The sequence below is a fragment of the Saimiri boliviensis genome, chromosome 11 (assembly GCF_048565385.1).
Source record: "Saimiri boliviensis isolate mSaiBol1 chromosome 11, mSaiBol1.pri, whole genome shotgun sequence".
Lineage (NCBI taxonomy): Eukaryota > Metazoa > Chordata > Mammalia > Primates > Cebidae > Saimiri > Saimiri boliviensis.
In genome coordinates, this window is record NC_133459.1 from 12,211,172 (window position 1) to 12,231,148 (window position 19,977).

Sequence of the window (19,977 nt, forward strand, 5' to 3'; positions counted from 1 at the left end):
CTAATTTTTGTGTTTTTAGTAGAGGTGGAGTTTCACCATGTTGACCAGGCTGGTCTCAAACTCCTGACCTCAAGTTATCCACCCGTCTTGGCCTCCTAAAATGCTGGGATTATAGCCATGAGCCACCGGTGCCCGGCCTCTACAAAAAACTTCTTTAAAATATTAGTCATGCTGGCATGCATCTGTACTCCCAGCTGTTTGGGTGGCTCACATGGGAGAATCCCTTGAGCCTGGAAAATTGAGGTTGCAGTGAGCCGTGCTCACAGCACTGCTGTACTCTAGCCTGGGCAATACAATGAGATCCTGTCCAAAAAAAACCCCACCAAAAAAATCTTAACCAAACAGTTAAGAAAATCCAAGCAATTGAAATCAGTAGGCCAATCCCAACCCCCACAAAAAGGGGGAGAAAGAGAGTTTAGAAGCCTCTACATGCCAACATCCCATTTAGACGGTTTAATCCGGCAGTTGTGTTTTGTTAGAAAAACAGTGTTAAAGGTTTCCAATAATTCCCACAGTGGCCATAAATTATCCTGGATGTAATTTTACCATCAGTTTAAAAATGGCCACATGAGAATGACCATGAAATCTGAATGGTCTTCTGTCAGAAAGAGGTTAAACCCTTCCCTATCTCACAGTTCGGACTATGAAGGTCACACATTAGTAAAACTCCCTGTTTATGGAGCAAATCAGTGAATGAGTCCTAGACTTTCACCCTATCCCTAATTCTTTCACTTTAATGAATGAAAATCTAATTTGTTGAGTTAATCTGTAAGAAAGCCAACAATTCAATCAGGATTAACTGGGGTTGGGAAAACTTAAGGAATCTAATCAAATATTTTCTTTTTTCTTTTTTTTCTTTTTTTTTTTTTTTTTGAGATGGAGTTTCACTGTATCACCCAGGCTGGAGCACAGTGGCTCGATCTTGGCTCACTGCAACCTCCACCTCCCGGGTTCAAGCGATTCTCCTGCCTCAGCCTCTAGAGTAGCTGGGATTACAGGCATGTACCACTACACCTGGCTAAGTTTTTGTATTTTTAATAGAGATAGGGTTTCTCCATTTTGGCCAGGCCTCGAACTCCCAACCTCAGGTGATCCACCCACCTTTGCCTCCCAAAGTGCTGGGATTACAGGCATAAGCCACTCATGCCAGACCTTCATTTTTTTTTTTTTTTTTTTGAGACCAGTTTTGCTCTTGTCTCCAGGCTAAAGTGCAATGGCATGATTGGCTCAATGCAACCTCCTCCTCCCAAGTTCAAGTGATACTTCATCCTCAGCCTCTCCAATAGCTGGGATTAAAGGTGCTAGCCACCACACACAGCTAAATTGTGTCTTTTTAGTGGAGATGAGGTTTCGTCATTTTGGCCAGGGTTTTCCCCCCGCTGTTCATGGAGGCCTTGAACTCTTGACCTCAGATGATCCACCCAGCTCAGCCTCCCAACAAGCTGGGATTGTGGGCGTGAGATGCCATTCCCAACCCCATTCTATTCCTTAATAATATGTTTAGAGCAGGCTAGGTGCAGTGGCTCATGCCTGTTTTTCCAGATGAAAGGATATGGGCTTTGAATTTTTCTCTAAATGCAGTTTTGTCTTTATTCCAAAAATGTTGATTTGTGCCTTGGTTTCTGTCATTTCAAAATTCAGAAGTTTTTTCTTTTTTCTTGAGACAGAATCTCGCTCTGTTGCCCAGGCTGGAGTGCAACGGCATGATCTCGGCTCACTGAAACCTCTGACTCCCTGGTTTAAGTGATTCTCCTCCCTCATCCTCCCAAGTAGCTTGGACTGCAGGCGCCTGCGACCATGCCCAGCTAATTTTTTTTTTTTTTTTGGTATTTTTAGTAGAGATGAGGTTTCATTGTGTTGGCCAGGCTGATCTTGAACTCCTGACCTCATGATCCACCTGCCTCAGCCTCCCAAAGTGTTGGGATTACAGGTGTGAGTCACTGCACCTATCCAAAGTGGGTCATTTTTAATATGTGTAAGAGATTTGTACTGGAAACATCTCTGTCTTGCAAATGATCCATAATACTGTCACATAGCTTTAAAAATTTCTCACTGAAATTTTAAATAATGAGGCCAGGCGTGGAGGCTCAGGCCTATAATCCCAGAATTTTGGGAGGCCAATGTGAGTGAATTGCTTGAGTCTAGGAGTTCAAGACCAGCATGGACAACATAGCGAAACCCGCTGTCTTTACAAGAGGTCAAAAAATCAAAGATTAGCTGGGAGTGTTGATGCAGGACTGTGGTCCTAGCTACTCGGGAAACTGAGGTGGAAGAATCCTTAGAGCCTGGGAGGTCACGACTGCACTGAGCTGAGATGGCAGCACTGTACTCCAGCCACTCCAGCCTGGGTGACAGAGCAAGACCCTATCAGAAAAAAAAGAGAAAAGAAAGAAAAGAAAAGAAAGGAAGACAGAGGGAGGAAAACAGGAAAAGAAGAAAGTGAGAGAGAAAAGGAAAGACAAATAGAGAAGTAAGCTTAACTACTACAAAGAAAACAAGTAGAAAAACCCATTGTAGGAGTGACCAGTGAATGTTCCCAACCATCTTATTTGTAGGGACTGTGAATGTCGGCATGTAGGGCTTGGGACATAACATTCCCATTGTTTTAGAACCCTGAGTAATTAGAAATTTCCCCCAACGGTGGGAGGGGTTAGGCTTCAGGCTCCCCCATACTCACTACTCGGTGGATGGAACACTGGCTGGAAAGGAAGGGCTAGTGGTGCTCCTGCCTCCTCACTGCTTGAGAAAAGCTGGCGCTAATGCCAGCAGAGACAGAACGCTAGCTTTGTGGCCACTGAGCACAGAGTAGAATTGACGAAAACGAAGACAAACTCTTTCACCATGGCCAGAGCACTGACTTTAGCCCTAGGAGAGGATGAGATTGCATGGGCTTGGTCTGAGAGTGATGCTCTTTCTCTGGATTTGTCCTCTGGAAGTTTTCCTTGCAGGTTGGTGAAGATGAGCATCTGGACTCCACCCAGACTCCTGGAGCTGGTGGGACGGAAGCTGCTGAGGGACCAGGCCTTGGCCGTCTGCACCCTGGAGGAGCTGCCCACGGAACTTTTCCCCCCGCTGTTCATGGAGGCCTTCAGCAGGAGACACTGTGAGGCTCTGAAGGCGATGGTGCAGGCCTGGCCCTTCCCCCGCCTCCCTCTGGGGTCCCTGATGAAGACGCCTTGCCTGGAGACCTTCCAAGCTGTGCTCCATGGACTTGATGCACTGCTGACCCAGGGGGTTCGTCTCAGGTGAGGTGGCCCAGATGGGCAGGTAGGGAGGGCTCAGGTGTCCAGAGAAAGAAGAGCTAGGTTGTGAGGAGTGGGGAGGCCCAATGGGGAGCCCACAGGCTTCTGATGGGCTGATGAGAAAGCTCAGTGAGGCCTTGGCCATTGCCCAGCTCCTCAGGGAAAGGACTGCTCATCACGCAGGGTCCGTGGAGGTCACAGGAACCTCTCTCTTAGTGGCAATGGAGGGCACCACTAAAAGTGGGAACTGAGCAGGGCACGGACGCTCACACCTGTAATCTCAGCATTTGGGAGGCTGAGGAGGGTGGATCAAATGTGGTCAGGAGTTTGAAACCAGCCTGGCCAACATGGTGAAATTCTGACTCTACTAAAAATACAAATATTAGCTGGGCATAGTGGTGAGTACCTGTCATCCCAGGTACTCGGGAGGTTGAGGCAGGAGAATCACTTGAACCCAGGAGGTGGAAGTTGCCGTGAGCTGAAATCTCACCACTGCACTCCAGCCTGGGCGACGGAGGGAGACCTATTCTCAGAATAAAGAGAAAGTGGAATTGAACAGGCTCCAAGGGGACAGAAGGGTGGAGAAAAGTCAGAGAAAGAAAAAAGCAAGGAGGGGCACAGCTGGGGTGCAGGATGTGAAGGTGACGTTCAGCAGTGACCGCTTACATTCTCAGCCTCTCTATCTTCCCACAGAAGAAGGAAACTTCAAGTCCTGGATTTACGGGATGTCAGTGAGAACTTCTGGATGGTGTGGTCTGAGGCCATGGCCCGTGGGTACTTACCAGATGCCACGAGGAAGAGAAAACCAGCTCAGGACTGTTCAGTGATGAGAGGACAGCAGCGCTTGACTGTGTTCGTAGACCTTTGCCTCCAGAACAGGACTCTGGATGAATGCCTCACCTGCCTCTTTCTGTGGGTCAAGCAGAGGGAAGGTTTACTACACCTGTGCTGTAAGAAGCTGAAAGTCTTGGGAACGCCCCTCCACAAAGTCCAAAGCATCCTGAATATGGTGAACCCAGAGTGTATCCAGGAGGTGGAAGTGAATTGCAGGTGGCGACTGCCCGACCTGGCAGAGTTTACCCCATACCTGGGCCACATGAGGAATCTTCACAAGCTCGCTCTCTCCCACGTCGACGTCCCTTGCTACTTTTCCCCAGAGCAGAAGGAGGAGTTTGTTACCCAGTTCACCTCTCAGTTCCTCAAGCTGCACCACCTCCAAAAGCTGTATATGAACTGTGTTTCTTTCCTCGAAGGCCATCTGGCCCAGCTGCTCAGGTGAGGAAGGATGGTGAGCTTTCTCTGCAGACCGCAGCAGAGCCTTTCCAGGTCACAGTAAATGCTAGTGGGCATCTACTGCGACCGCCTATGAGGAGGTGACGGTGAAGGGGACACTAGAATGTCAATGCATTCTCCTGTGGGCAGCTCTGTCCTGAAATGGGTATCACACAACCATTCCAATAAAGGCAGAGGGATCAGTGGGGGTAGATGCTATGGAGAGGCTGCCATGCTAGGAAGCTGGCTACTGAAGGGTTCAGCTCTAGGGAGGGTGAGTTAGTGAATTCCTCCTGAGGACGCGCGTCTAAGTTAAGATGATGAGAAATAGGTCAGTCATGGTGGCTCATGCCTGTAATCCTAGCACTTTGAGAGCCTGAGGAAAGAGGGTAAGTTGAGCCCAGAAGTTTTAGAGAAGTCTGGGTAACACAGCAAGATTGCTGACTAAAAATAGGAATTAATAAAAATAAAAACAAACAAGATAATTTTTTTTATTTTGAAATGAAATTTCACTTGATTGCCCACAGGGAGTGCAGTGGCGTGATCTCGGCTTACTGCAACCCGTACCTCCCGGGTTCAAGTGATTCTCTTGCCTCAGTCTCCGGAGCACCTGGGATTGCAGGTGTGGGCCACCACACCTGGCTAATTTTTGTGTTTTTGTAGAGACTCTTCTTCACCATATTGGCCAGGCTGGTCTCAAACTCCTGAGCTCACGTGATCCCCCTGCTTCAGCCTCCCAAAGTGCTGAGATTACAGGCGTGAGCAAACACGCCCAGCTCAAACAAGATAATTTTTATTTGTTTGTTTGTTTGTTTGTTTATTTATTTCTGTTTGAGACAGCGTTTCGATCTGTCACCCAGGCTGGATGCAGTGGTGCAATCTCGGCTCACTGCAACCTCCGCCTCCCGGGTTCAAGCGATTCCCCTGTCAGTCTCCTGAGTAGTTGGGATTACAGGCACTTGCCACCACACCCGGCTAAGCGTTGTATTTTAAGTAAAGACCAAGTTTCACTATGTTGGTCAGGTTGGTCTCGAACTCCTGGCCTTGGCCTTCGAAAGTGCTAGGATTACAGGCGTGAGCCACCATGCCAGGCCAAACGAGATTAGTTTTAAAAAGATGTTGGGAAGTGGGGGAGTGAAGTGGGCACTGAAGAGGGGAATGCTCATCAAACCTGCACGTTTCAGAATAATACAAGCTCTGTGCTCAACAGCTTGGGGAACACAAATGATCTCATCTCTTTTTTTTTTTTTTTTTCTTTTTTTTAAGGTGGGGTTTCACCATGATGGCCAAGCTAGTCTTGAACTCCTGACCTCAGGTGATCCACCCACCTCAGTCTCCCAAATTGCTAGGATTACCTCATCTCTAATTCCCGGTCACAAGAGATTGTTTTGAGCTCCAGGTAAATTAATTACCTAGGAAACAGAAGGTCAGAGAGTAGGCACAAAGACTGGTAAAAGTGATAAATGGTTTGCGGATTAGACAGGCCTGTCAGGGACCCCTGCAGCCTGGGCACCCCAGCTGATGTTGCAGAATCCCGCCTGGGTTTGTCCGTAAGCCTGTGTCCCCTCTGGGCTCCCGTGGCCCAGAGATGTGTTTTTATCCCTGAAGGATGAGTAAAGGGAGCTTCAGGGATTCTGTGAACTTGATCCATTCCTATAAATGATGGTGAAAAGACTCAGGAGGAAATGAAATTTTTCTTTGTTTTTCTTTTCTTTTTTTTTTTAGACACAGTCTCACTCTGTTACAAAGGCTGGAGTGTAGCAGCATAATCTCTGCTTACTGCAACCTCCACTTCCTGGGTTCTTGTGATTCTCCTGCCTCAACCTCCCAAGTAGCTGAAATTACAGGCGCCTGCCACCACGCCTGGCTGATTTTTGCATTTTTAGTAGCGATGTGGTTTCACCATTTGGCCAGGCTGCTCTCCAACTCCTGACCTTAAGTGATCCACACATCTCAGCCTCCGTAAGTGCTCGGATTACAGGTGTGAGTTACTGCATCAGGCCTAAGATGGACTTGACCTCAGTGGCAAAGTTCTTCATCACGCAGCATCCTAAATGTTGACTATCAGACAATCGGAATGACCTTGGACTTGGGCAAAATGGTCTTCGTCCATCATCTTGAAGTCATCCCCCACCACCCTTCACTCACCCCTATGATTCCCCAGAACTAACTTCTTGCTCTCTCCCCAGCTGTCTGAAGACCCCGTTAAAGACCCTCGCAATAACGAACTGTGTGCTTTCAGAATCGGACTTGAGGCATCTGTCCCAGTCCCCCAGCATCAGTCAACTAACGACCCTGGACCTGAGTGGCATCAGCCTGGCCAATCTGAGTCTTGTGCCTCTCCAACTCCTGCTAGAAAAAGTGGCAGCCACCCTGGAATACCTGGATTTAGATGACTGTGGGATCGAAGACTCCCAAGTCAATGCCATCCTGCCTGCCTTAAGCCGCTGCTTTGAGCTCACCACCTTCAGCTTTCGTGGAAATCCCATCTCCATGGCCACCCTGGAGAACCTGCTGTCCCACACAATCAGACTGAACAACTTACGCCTGGAGCTGTATCCCGCCCCACGGGAGAGTTATGATGCTTCTGGTGCTCTCTGCCGGTGGAGGTTTGCCCAACTGGGGGCTGAGCTGATGGGGAGAGTGAAGGTCTTGAGGCAGACCAAGAGGGTCTTGTTCTCTACCGCCTGCTGCCCTCACTGTGGCCACAGGGCATATTATGACCTGGAGGTAAATCAATGCAGCGGTTGAATATCTGCCTGTTTGCGTGGATGTATCAAATGCTTTCTTCTGGACACTTGGAAACTAAAACGTAGGTCTTAGGCACATCCTCCAGGGAGCACAGAACCCATCGTTCCAGACACGGCTCTGAAAGTGGAAAAGGAAAAGTAATGAACCAGGGGCTGGACTTGGGGAAACACTGACATGGATTGGATGAGACTTCGGGGATCTGTATCCTATAGAGTCAAAAACGGGAATCTGAGTGTCTAGAGTGGAATTCAGGCTTGCAAATGCCTGAGGGAGTTACCCTTGCATGGATGGTTGCAAAGAAACAGAAATAAAGGGAAACCGAGTGGAAACAGTCTGGTGCCTTCTATTATCAAGTAACCTGTTTTCCAGTTGAAGACTCAGGGAATCTTCAGTTATTGATGAAAAAAAAACCCAAAAGGCACTGAGTCTTGCAATCAGTAAGATTCAGCTCCAGCAAATCAAGGCATTTAAATGAAATTTGGTTACTGTAATCAATTTCCTCCCATTCTTGTTTGTTGGTTTTGAGACAGTTTCACTTTTGTTGCCCCGGCTCACTGCAACCTCCACCTCCTGGGTTTAGGGTATTCTCCTGCCTCAGCCTCCCAAGTAGCTGGGATTACAGGCATGCATCACCACGCCCAGCTAATTTTTGGATTTGTAGTAGAGACAGGGTTTCACTATGTTGGTCAGGCTGGTCTTAAACTCCTGACCTCAGGTAATCCACCCACCTGGGCCTCCCAAAGTGCTGGGATTATAGGCATGAGCTACCATGCCTGGTTCTTTTATTTTTTATTTTTTAATTTTTTATTTTATTTTTATTTTTTTGAGATGGAGTTTCGCTCTTGTTACCCAGGCTGGAGTGCAATGGCGCGGTCTCGGCTTATGGCAACCTCTGCCTCCTGAGTTCAAGCGGTTCTCCTGCCTCAGTCTCCTGAGTAGCTGGGATTACAGGCAGGCACCACTACACTGCTAATTTTTGTATTTTTTTTTTTTTTTTTTTTTTTTTTTTTTTAAGTAGAGATGGGGTTTCGCTATGTTGGCCAGGCTGGTCTCAAACTCCTGATCTCAGGTGATCCACCTGCCTTGGCCTCCCAGAGTGCTGAGGTTACAGGAGTGCACCTGTAAAATGGGTGAGAGGCCATTGCTCCCGGCTGTTTTTAAATGGACATAATGGTGAGCTAGCCATGTGGTTGGGGGGTCCCCGGAGAATCTCCCACCAGCCTGCACACTGTGGGAACGCGCAGTGGGGTGGAGCTTCGGGAGTAGCGCTCTCCGCAGCGGGGAGGAGTCTGGCATTGAGGAGAGTTCCTGTTCCGTCTTTTTCCTTTTCATGCAGTATAATCCTGCTTTACTCACCCTTCAAACCGTCTGCAAGCCTGAATTTTTGCGGCCATGGGACGAACAAGGACCCAGTCTTTAGCCGAACTAAGGAAGTCCTGCAACAATGGAACCTAATTTAGGGAGTCCCTTTAGTCTCCTAACTGGGTTCACTGATGGAACTGAGATTGTGGGCTGTGTGGGACCATAGGAAACTCCCATTTCCATTGTTTTCAACTTTTAGGTTGCAAAGGCATTTCTTTTTTGGTGGGGGTTGGGGAGACAGGAGTCTCGCTCTGTCACCCAGGCTGGAGTGCAGTGGCAGGCTCTTGGCTCACAGCAAGCTCCGCCTGCCGAATTCAAGCGATTCTCAGGCCTCAGCGCCCCCCCCAACCCCTCTCCCCCAGTAGCTGGGTCTACAGGTGCCCACCATCACATCCGGCTAATTTTTTTTGCATTTTTAGAAGAGACCAGGTTTCACCATGTTGGTCAGGCTTGTCTTGAACTCCAGACCTCAGGTGATCTACCCGTCTTGGCCTCCCAAAGTGGTAGGTTTATAGGCATGAGCCACTGCACCAGGCCTTTTTAAATTTTGAGACAGTTTCACTCTGTTCCCCAGGCTGCAGTGCAAGTGGCATGATCTCAGCTCACTGCTCCTCTGTCCCCTGGGGTTCAAGCGATTCTCCTGCCTCAGCCTCCCGAGTGGCTGGGATTATTTTTGAGACCGGGTTTCACCATGTTGATTGACCAGGCTGGTCTCCAATTCCTGACCTTATGATCCACCCACCTCTGCCTCTGAAAGTGCTGAGATTACAGGCATGAGCCACCGCTCCTGGCTGAGAAGACTTTTTTTTTTTTTTTTTCCTCAAAAAAGTGGAGATCTGAGCTTCGGAGATCGCCGTCAGTAATATTTCACAGTGCTGTTAGAGTTTAGTGGAGCAATGGCTAATAATTCATGAATTAGGAGTGATCTTGCCTGCTTTTTATTTTATTTATTTATTTATTTGAGACGGAGTTTCGCTCTTGTTACCCAGGCTGGAGTGCAATGGTGCGATCTCGGCTCACCGCAACCTCCGCTTCCTGGGTTCAGGCAACTCTCCTGCTTCAACCTCCTGAGTAGCTGGGATTACAGGCGTGTGCCACCATGCCCAGCTAATTTTCTCTATTTTTAGTAGAGACGGGGTTTCACCATGTTGACCAGGATGGTCTCGATCTCTTGACCTCGTGATCCACCTGCCTCAGCCTCCCAAAGTGCTGGGATTACAGGCTTGAGCCACCCCGCCCGGCCTAGGTATTGTTTCAGTTTCTTCCAGAGAAGCCTTAACCTAAGCCCTGAGACCAATCACACCCTCAGTGGCACCTCTCTTCCACCTGAATGAGTGAATAAACTGGTACATTAGGTGATGTAAAACCCACAAGACCATCTGATACATGACAGTTTTATTCTGATTTTGTAGGGATGATACCTCAGTTTTTGTAAAACTTTTTTTTTTTTTTTTTCTGAGATGGAGTCCTGTCTGTCTCCCAGGCTGGAGTACAGTGGCATGATCTTGGCTCACTGCAACCTCCGCCTCCTGGGTTCAAGCAATTCTGCATCAGCCTCCCAAGTAGCTGGCATTGCAGGCACTGCCACAGCTGGCTAATTTTGTACTTTCAGCAGAGATGGGTTTTCTCCATGTTGGTCAGGCTGGTCCGGAACTCCCATCCTCAGGTCATCCACCTACTTTAGCCTCCCAAAGTGCTAGGATTACAGGTGTGAGCCACTGTGCCTGGCCTATAACGCTATTTTAACGATAAAATATTTTTATAATTTTCATGTGTTCTCCTGACAACACTACTTTCAGGGTTTATTTTTCTGTCTGTTGTCCAGAACAGATTGAAGCCGTCCCTGCCTCACACTCAGAACTATACAGGTCACATATTAGTAAAATTTCATGAGTGTTTGTGGAGTTCATTAATGAATGAATTCTTTTTTTTTTTTTTTTTTTTGACAGCCTCTCCCTCTATCACCCAGGCTGGAGTGCAATGGCACAATCTCAGCTCACTGCAACCTCTGCCTCCTGGATTCAAGAGATTTTCCCATCTCAGCCTCCAGAGTAGCTGGAATACAGACATTTTTGTATTTTTAGAGACGGGGTTTCACCATGTTGGCTAGGCTGGTCTTGGGCTCCTGACCTCAGGGGAGCCACCCTGGCTGGCCTTGAATGAATGAATTCACTTCCACCCGATCCCTAACGCTTTCAATTTCTTGATTCAGGAAATGAATATGAATATCTGATATTAATAGAGTTCTGATTCAATCAATTAATCTTCAGAGAGCCAAAATCCCAATCAGGATTAATTGGGTGGAGATTCAGAAACCCAATCAGATATCAGTTTTTGATTGGAAGCTAGCAGTGGATACTTGGAGGGGAGGGGATGGGAGTGGTGATTACAAAGGTCAATAAAAGCTTCAAAAGACCCACAGGAGAGACCATAAGTCTTCGAACCTGGAGTTACTGCTTGTGTCTTGAGGTCTGAGCACGCTGCAAACTGAGTCCAGATCTGGTAAGTCACTAATCTCTGTAAGGACCCTCCTGTACGGCCCGTTCCACTTGATCTATATAGTCAGCCCGTCTAGAATGGGGAGAATTCAGCCTAAGATGGCACAGAGTTATATCTTGTCATTTTTTGTTTTTGTTTTTGTTTTTACTTTTTTCATACGAACAGTATGAAAAACAGCTTTGATTTCTTCCTCTAAATGGAGTTTTAAAGCCTGGTCAAAAGGGGGAAACCCCATCTTTACTAAAAATATAAAAATTAGCCAGGCATGGTGGTAGTCACCTGTAATTCCAGCTACTAGGGAGGCTGAAGCAGAATTATTTGAACCCAGAAGACAGAGGTGGCAGTGAGCTGACACGGTGCCACTGTACTCCAGCCTGGGCCACAGACTGAGCATCCGTCTCAAAAAAAAAAAAAAACAATGCAGTTTTGTCTTTATTTCAAAAATTTTGATTTGTGCTATGGTTTATGTCATTTCAAAATTCTTACAGGGTAGGCTCAGGCCTCACACCCGTAATCCTAGCACTTTGGGAGGCCGGGGCAAGCAGATCACCTGAGGTTGGGTGTTCTAGACCAGCCTGGTCAACAGGGCAAAACCCCGTCTCTACTAAAAAATAATAATAATAATATATAATTTGCTGGGCCTGGTGGCACATGCCTGTAATCCCAGCTACTCGGGAAGCTGAGGAAGAGGAGTCACTTGAACCTGGGAGGCAGAGGTTGTGTGAGCCGAGATCTTGCCATTGCACTCCAGCCTGGGCAACAAGAGCAAAACTCCATGTCAAAAAGAAAAAAAAGCTGGGCATGGTGGCTCATGCCTGTAATTTCAGCACTTTGGGAGGCTGAGGCCAGCGTGACCAACTTGGCAAAATCTTGTCTTTACTAGAAATACAAAAATTAGCTGGGCACAGTGGTGGGTGCCTGTTATCCCTACTCAAGAGGTCGAGGCAAGAGAATCCCTTGAACCTGGGAGGCGTAGGTTGCAGTGAGCCGAGATCCTGTCATTGCACTCTAGCCTGGGGGACCAAAAAAAAAAAAAAAAAAATTCTTGGTGGGAGCAGAAACTCATGCTTATAACCCAGAAGTTTGCGAGGCCAAGGTGGGAGGATCATTTCAGCCTAGGGATTCAAGACCAATCTGGGCCACATGGCAAACCCCCATCTCTACAAAATATTTTTTGGGGCGTTGAGGGGTTAGAGTCTCACTCTGTTGCCCAGGCTGGATCACAGTGGTGTGATCTCGGCTCACTGGAAGTGAGACTGCAGTCTCACTCTGCCTCCCAGGCTCCAGCTATTCTCTTGCCTCAATCTCCCGAGTAGCTGGGATTACAGCCACCTGCCACATTGCTCAGCTAATTTTTGTGTTTTTAGTAGAGGTGGAGTTTCACCATGTTGACCAGGCTGGTCTCGAACTCCTGACCTCAAGTTATCCACCCGTCTTGGCCTCCTAAAATGCTGGGATTATAGCCATGAGCCACTGGTGCCCGGCCTCTACAAAAACTTCTTTAAAATAATAGTCATGATGGCAGGCATCTGTAGTCCCAGCTGTTGGGGTGGCTCACATGGGAGAATCCCTTGAGCCTGGAAAATTGAGGTTGCAGTGAGCCGTGCTCACAGCACTGCTGTACTCTAGCCTGGGCAATACAATGAGATCCTGTCCAAAAAAAACCCCACCAAAAAAATCTTAACCAAACAGTTAAGAAAATCCAAGCAATTGAAATCAGTAGGCCAATCCCAACCCCCACAAAAAGGGGGAGAAAGAGAGTTTAGAAGCCTCTACATGCCAACATCCCATTTAGACAGTTTAATCCGGCAGTTGTGGTTTTGTTAGAAAAACAGTGTTAAAGGTTTCCAATAATTCCCACAGTGGCCATAAATTATTCTGGGTGTAATTTTACCATCAGTTTAAAAATGGCCACATGAGAATGACCATGAAATCTGAATGGTCTTCTGTCAGAAAGAGGTTAAACCCCTCCCTATCTCACAGTTAGGACTATGAAGGTCACATATTAGTAAAACTCCATGTTTGTGGAGCAAATCAGTGAATGAGTCCTAGACTTTCACCCTATCCCTAATTCTTTCACTTTAATGAATGAAAATCTAATTTGTTGAGTTAATCTGTAAGAAAGCCAACAATTCAATCAGGATTAACTGGGGTTAGGAAAACTTAAGGAATCTAATCAAATATTTTCTTTTTCCTTTTTTTTTTTTTTTTTTTTTTTTTGAGATGGAGTTTCACTGTATCACCCAGGCTGGAGCACAGTGGCTCGATCTTGGCTCACTGCAACCTCCACCTCCCGGGTTCAAGTGATTCTCCTGCCTCAGCCTCCAGAGTAGCTGGGATTACAGGCATGTACCACTACACCTGGCTAAGTTTTTGTATTTTTAATAGAGATGGGGTTTCTTCATGTTGGCCAGGCCTTGAACTCCCAACCTCAGGTGATCCACCCACCTTTGCCTCCCAAAGTGCTGGGATTACAGGCATAAGCCACTCATGCCAGACCTTCAATTTTTTTTTTTTTTTTTTTTTTTTTTTTTTTTTGAGACCAGTTTTGCTCTTGTCTCCAGGCTAAAGTGCAATGGCATGATTGGCTCAATACAACCTCCTCCTCCCGATTCCTCCTCCTCAGCCTCTCCAATAGCTGGGATTAAAGGTGCTACCCACCACACACAGCTAAATTGTGTCTTTTTAGTGGAGATGAGGTTTCGTCATTTTGGCCAGGGTTTTCCCCACCGCTGTTCATGGAGGCCTTGAACTCTTGACCTCAGATGATCCACCCAGCTCAGCCTCCCAACAAGCTGGGATTGTGGGAGTGAGACGCGATTCCCAACCCCATTCTATTCCTTAATAATATGTTTAGAGCAGGCTAGGTGCAGTGGCTCATGCCTATTTTTCCAGATGAAAGGATCTGGGCTTTGAATTTTCCTCTAAATGCAGTTTTGTCTTTATTCCAAAAATGTTGATTTGTGCCGTGGTTTCTGTCATTTCAACATTCAGAAGTTTTTTCTTTTTTCTTGAGACAGAATCTTGCTCTGTTGCCCAGGCTGGAGTGCAATGGAATGATCTCGGCTCACTGAAACCTCTGACTTTCTGGTTTAAGTGATTGTCCTACCTCATCCTCCCAAGTAACTTGGACTACAGGCGCCTGCCACCATGCCACGCTAACTTTTTTTTTTTTTTTTTTTTTTTTGGTATTTTTAGTAGAGATGAGGTTTCATTGTGTTGGCCAGGCTGATCTTGAACTCCTGACCTCATGATCCACCTGCCTCAGCCTCCCAAAGTGTCGGGATTACAGGTGTGAGTCACTGCGCCTATCTAAAGTGGGTCATTTTTAACATGTCTAAGAGATGTGTACTGGAAACATCTCTGTCTTGCAAATGATCCATAATACTGTCACATAGCTTTAAAAATTTCTCACTGAAATTTTAAATAATGAGACCAGGCGTGGAGGCTCAGGCCTATAATCCCAGAATTTTGGGAGGCCAATGTGAGTGAATTGCTTGAGTCTAGGTGTTCAAGACCGGCGTGGAAAACATAGCGAAACCTGCTGTCTTTACAGGAGGTCAAAAAATCAAAGATTAGCTGGGAGTGTTGATGCAGGGCTGTGGTCCTAGCTACTCGGGAGACTGAGGTGGAAGAATCCTTAGAGCCTGGGAGGTCACGACTGCACTGAGCTGAGATGGCAGCACTGTACTCCAGCCACTCCAGCCTGGGTGACAGAGCAAGACCCTATCAGAAAAAAAAGAAAAAAGAAAGAAAAAAAAAGAAAGGAAGACAGAGGGAGGAAAAAAGGAAAAGAAGAAAGTGAGAGAGAAAGGGAAAGACAAATAGAGAAGTAAGCTTAACTACTACAAAGAAAACAAATAGAAAAACCCATTCTAGGAGTGACCAGTGAATGTTCCCAACCATCTTATTTGTAGGAACTGTGAATGTCGGCATGCAGGGCTTGGGACATAACATTCTCATTGTTTTAGAACCCTGAGTAATTAGAAATTTCCCCCAACGATGGGAGGGGTTAGGCTTCAGGCTCCGCCATACGCACTACTCGGTGTATGGAACACTGGCTGGAAAGGAAGGGCTAGTGGTGGTCCTGCCTCCTCACTGCTTGAGAAAAGCTGGTGCTAATGCCAGCAGAGACAGAACGCTAGCTTTGTGGCCACTGAGCACAGAGTCGAATTGAAGAAAACGAAGAAAAACTCTTTCACCATTGCCAGAGCACTGACTTTGGCCCTAGGAGAGGATGAGATTGCATGGGCTTGGTCTGAGAGTGATGCTCTTTCTCTGGATTTGTCCTCTGGAAGTTTTCCTTGCAGGTTGGTGAAGATGAGCATCTGGACTCCACCCAGACTCCTGGAGCTGGTGGGACGGAAGCTGCTGAGGGACCAGGCCTTGGCCGTCTGCACCCTGGAGGAGCTGCCCACGGAACTTTTCCCCCCGCTGTTCATGGAGGCCTTCAGCAGGAGACACTGTGAGGCCCTGAAGGCGATGGTGCAGGCCTGGCCCTTCCCCCGCCTCCCTCTGGGGTCCCTGATGAAGACGCCTTGCCTGGAGACCTTCCAAGCTGTGCTCCATGGACTTGATGCACTGCTGACCCAGGGGGTTCGTCTCAGGTGAGGTGGCCCAGATGGGCAGGTAGGGAGGGCCCAGGTGTCCAGAGAAGGAAGAGCTAGGTTGTGAGGAGTGGGGAGGCCCAATGGGGAGCCCACAGGCTTCTGATGGGCTGATGAGAAAGCTCAGTGAGGCCTTGGCCATTGCCCAGCTCCTCAGGGAGAGGACTGCTCATCACGCAGGGTCCGTGGAGGTCACAGGAACCTCTCTCTTAGTGGCAATGAAGGGCACCACTAAAAGTGGGAACTGAGCAGGGCACGGACGCTCATACCTGTAATCTCAGCATTTGGGAGGCTGAGGAGGGTGGATCACCTGTGGTCAGGAGTTTGAAACCAGCCTGGCCAACATGGTGAAATTCTGACTCTACTGAAAATACAAATATTAGCTGGGCATTGTGGTGAGTACCTGTCATCCCAGGTGCTCGGGAGGTTGAGGCAGGAGAATCACTTGAACCCAGGAGGTAGAAGTTGCCGTGAGCTGAAATCTCACCACTGCACTCCAGCCTGGGCGACGGAGGGAGACCTATTCTCAGAATAAAGAGAAAGTGGAATTGAACAGGCTCCAAGGGGACAGCAGGGTGGAGAAAAGTCAGGGAAAGAAAAAAGCAGGGAGGGGCGCAGCTGGCGTGCAGGATGTGAAGCTGACGTTCAGCAGTGACCGCTTACATTCTCAGCCTCTCTATCTTCCCACAGAGGAAGGAAACTTCAAGTCCTGGATTTACGGGATGTCAGTGAGAACTTCTGGATGGTGTGGTCTGAGGCCATGGCCCGCGGGTACTTACCAGATGCCACGAGGAAAAGAAAAGCAGCTCAGGACTGTTCAGTGATGAGAGGACAGCAGCGCTTGACTGTGTTTGTAGACCTTTGCCTCCAGAACAGGACTCTGGATGAATGCCTCACCTGCCTCTTTCTGTGGGTCAAGCAGAGGGAAGGTTTACTACACCTGTGCTGTAAGAAGCTGAAAGTCTTGGGAACGCCCCTCCACAAAGTCCAAAACATCCTGAATATGGTGAACCCAGAGTGTATCCAGGAGGCGGAAGTGAATTGTAGGTGGCGACTGCCCGACCTGGCAGAGTTTACCCCATACCTGGGCCAGATGAGGAATCTTCACAAGCTCGCTCTCTCCAACGTCGACGTCCCTTTCTACTTTTCCCCAGAACAGAAGGAGGAGTTTGTTACCCAGGTCACCTCTCAGTTCCTCAAGCTGCACCACCTCCAAAAGCTGTATATGAACTGTGTTTCTTTCCTCGAAGGCCATCTGGCCCAGCTGCTCAGGTGAGGAAGGATGGTGAGCTTTCTCTGCAGACCGCAGCAGAGCCTTGCCAGGTCACAGTAAACGCTAGTGGGCATCTACTGTGACCGCCTATGAGGAGGTGACGGTGAAGGGGACAGTGGAATGTCCATGCATTCCCCTGTGGGCGGCTCTGTCCTGAAATGGGTATCACACAACCATTCCAATAAAGGCAGAGGGATCAGTGGGGGTAGATGCTATGGAGAGGCTGCCATGCTAGGAAGCTGGCTACTGAAGGGTTCAGCTCTAGGGAGGCTCTGTTTGTGAATTCCTCCTGAGGACGCGTGTCTAAGTTAAGATGATGAAAAATAGGTCAGGCATGGTGGCCCATGCCTGTAATCCTAGCACTTTGAGAGCCTGAGGAAAGAGGATAAGTTGAGCCCAGAAGTTTTAGAGCAGACTGGGTAACACAGCAAGACTGCTAACTAAAAATAGGAATTAATAAAAATAAAAACAAACAAGATAAATTTTTTTTTTTGAAATGAAATTTCACTTGATTGCCCAGGGGGAGTGCAGTGGCGTGATCTTGGCTTACTGCAACCTGTACCTCCCGGGTTCAAGTGATTCTCCTGCCTCAGTCTCCTGAGCACCTGGGATTACAGGTGTGGGCCACCACACCTGGCTAATTTTTGTATTTTTAGTAGAGACTAGGCTTTACCATATTGGCCAGGCTGGTCTCAAACTCCTGAGCTCACGTGATCCCCCTGCTTCAGCCTCCCAAAGTGCTGGGATTACAGGCATGAGCAAACATGCCCAGCTCAAACAAGATAATTTTTATTTGTTTGTTTATTTATTTACTTATTTATGTTTGAGACAGAGTTTCGATCTGTCACCCAGGCTGGATGCAGTGGTGCAATCTCGGCTCACTTCAACCTCCGCCTCCTGGGTTCAAAGGATTCTCCTGTCAGTCTCCTGAGTAGTTGGGATTACAGGCACTCGCCACCACACCCGGCTAAGTGTTGTATTTTACGTAAAGACCAAGTTTCACCATGTTGGTCAGGTTGGTCTCGAACTCCTGGCCTTGGCCTTCGAAAGTGCTGGGATTACAGGCGTGAGCCACCATGCCAGGCCAAACGAGATTAGTTTTAAAAAGATGTTGGGAAGTGGGGAAGTGAAGTGGGCACTGAAGAGGGGAATGCTCATCAAACCTGCACGTTTCAGAATAATACAAGCTCTGTGCTCAACAGCTTGGGGAACACAAATGATCTCATCTCTTTTTTTTTTTTCCCCCTTTTTTTTTAAGGTGGGGTTTCACCATGATGGCCAGGCTGGTCTTGAACTCCTGACCTCAGGTGATCCACCCACCTCAGTCTCCCAAAGTGCTAGGATTACCTCATCTCTAATTCCTGGTCACAAGAGATTGTTTTGAGCTCCAGGTAAATTAATTACCTAGGAAACAGAAGGTCAGAGAGTAGGCACAAAGACTGGTGAAATTGATAAATGGTTTGCGGATTAGACAGGCGTGTCAGGGACCCCTGCAGCCTGGGCACCCCAGCTGATGTTGCAGAATCCCGCCTGGGTTTGTCCGTAAGCCTGTGTCCCCTCTGGGCTCCCGTGGCCCAGAGATGTGTTTTTATCCCTGAAGGATGAGTAAAGGGAGCTTCAGGGATTCTGTGAACTTGATCCATTCCTATAAATGATGGTGAAAAGACTCAGGAGGAAATGAAATTTTTCTTTGTTTTTCTTTTCTTTTTTTTTTTTAGACACAGTCTCACTCTGTTACAAAGGCTGGAGTGCAGCAGCATAATCTCTGCTTACTGCAACCTCCACTTCCTGGGTTCTTGTGATTCTCCTGCCTCAACCTCCCAAGTAGCTGAAATTACAGGCGCCTGCCACCACGCCTGGCTGATTTTTGCATTTTTAGTAGAGATGTGGTTTCATCATTTGGTCAGGCTGTTCTCGAACTCCTGACCTCAAGTGATCCACCCATCTCAGCCTCCCAAAGTGCTCGGATTACAGGTGTGAGTTACTGCATCAGGCCTAAGATGGACTTGACCTCAGTGGCAAAGTTCTTCATCACGCAGCATCCTAAATGTTGACTATCAATCAGAATGACCTTGGGCTTGGGCAAAATGGTCTTCGTCCATCACCTTGAAGTCATCCCCCACCACCCTTCACTCACCCCTATGATTCCCCAGAACTAACTTCTTGCTCTCTCCCCAGCTGTCTGAAGACCCCGTTAAAGACCCTCGCAATGACGAACTGTGTGCTTTTGGAATCAGACTTGAGGCATCTGTCCCAGTCCCCCAGCATCAGTCAACTAATGACCCTGGACCTGAGTGGCATCAGCCTGGCCAATCTGAGTCTTGTGCCTCTCCAACTCCTGCTAGAAAAAGTGGCAGTCACCCTGGAGTCCCTGGACTTAGATGACTGTGGGATCGAAGACTCCCAAGTCAATGCCATCCTGCCTGCCTTAAGCCGCTGCTTTGAGCTCACCACCTTCAGCTTTTGTGGAAATCCCATCTCCATGGCCACCCTGGAGAACCTGCTGTCCCACACAATCAGACTGAACAACTTACGCCTGGAGCTGTATCCCGCCCCACGGGAGAGTTATGATGCTTCTGGTGCTCTCTGCCGGTGGAGGTTTGCCCAACTGGGGGCTGAGCTGATGGGGAGAGTGAAGGCCTTGAGGCAGACCAACAGGGTCTTGTTCTGTACCACCTGCTGCCCTCACTGTGGCCACAGGGCATATTATGACCTGGAGGTAAATCAATGCAGCTGTTGAATATCTGCCTGTTTGCGTGGATGTATCAAATGCTTTCTTCTGGACACTTGGAGACTAAAACGTAGGTCTTAGGCACTTCCTCCAGGGAGCACAGAACCCATCGTTCCAGACACGGCTCTGAAAGTGGAAAAGGAAAAGTGATGAACCAGGGGCTGGACTTGGGGAAACACTGACATGGATTGGATGAGACTTCGGGGATCTGTATCCTATAGAGTCAAAAACGGGAATCTG

The 19,977-nt window shown here is 47.9% G+C and overlaps 2 protein-coding genes across 2 annotated transcripts; both read left to right on the top strand.

The window, feature by feature from the left end:
• Positions 1–2,874: 2,874 nt before the first annotated feature.
• On the top strand, positions 2,875–7,324 carry LOC141580381 (PRAME family member 20-like). Its single transcript, XM_074381485.1, has 3 exons — positions 2,875–3,245; positions 3,936–4,517; positions 6,704–7,324. Exons 1-3 carry the CDS (start codon positions 2,959–2,961, stop codon positions 7,263–7,265), a joined length of 1,431 nt encoding a protein of 476 aa, XP_074237586.1. The 5' UTR covers positions 2,875–2,958; the 3' UTR covers positions 7,266–7,324.
• An 8,038-nt stretch (positions 7,325–15,362) lies between these two features.
• On the top strand, positions 15,363–19,746 carry LOC141580382 (PRAME family member 20-like). The gene is made up of 3 exons (XM_074381487.1): positions 15,363–15,733; positions 16,424–17,005; positions 19,185–19,746. The coding sequence occupies exons 1-3, from the start codon at positions 15,447–15,449 to the stop codon at positions 19,744–19,746; spliced, it is 1,431 nt and encodes a 476-aa protein (XP_074237588.1). The 5' UTR covers positions 15,363–15,446.
• Positions 19,747–19,977: the final 231 nt, after the last annotated feature.

Excerpts from the sequence above, each read along its gene's own strand:
- LOC141580381 (XM_074381485.1), top strand. The coding sequence starts at position 2,959 with ATGAGCATCTGGACTCCACCCAGACTCCTGGAGCTGGTGGGACGGAAG. Across the intron at positions 3,246-3,935 it reads ACCCAGGGGGTTCGTCTCAG|AAGAAGGAAACTTCAAGTCC; the intron begins GTGAGGTGGCCC and ends ATCTTCCCACAG. Across the intron at positions 4,518-6,703 it reads CATCTGGCCCAGCTGCTCAG|CTGTCTGAAGACCCCGTTAA; the intron begins GTGAGGAAGGAT and ends CTCTCTCCCCAG.
- LOC141580382 (XM_074381487.1), top strand. The coding sequence starts at position 15,447 with ATGAGCATCTGGACTCCACCCAGACTCCTGGAGCTGGTGGGACGGAAG. Across the intron at positions 15,734-16,423 it reads ACCCAGGGGGTTCGTCTCAG|AGGAAGGAAACTTCAAGTCC; the intron begins GTGAGGTGGCCC and ends ATCTTCCCACAG. Across the intron at positions 17,006-19,184 it reads CATCTGGCCCAGCTGCTCAG|CTGTCTGAAGACCCCGTTAA; the intron begins GTGAGGAAGGAT and ends CTCTCTCCCCAG.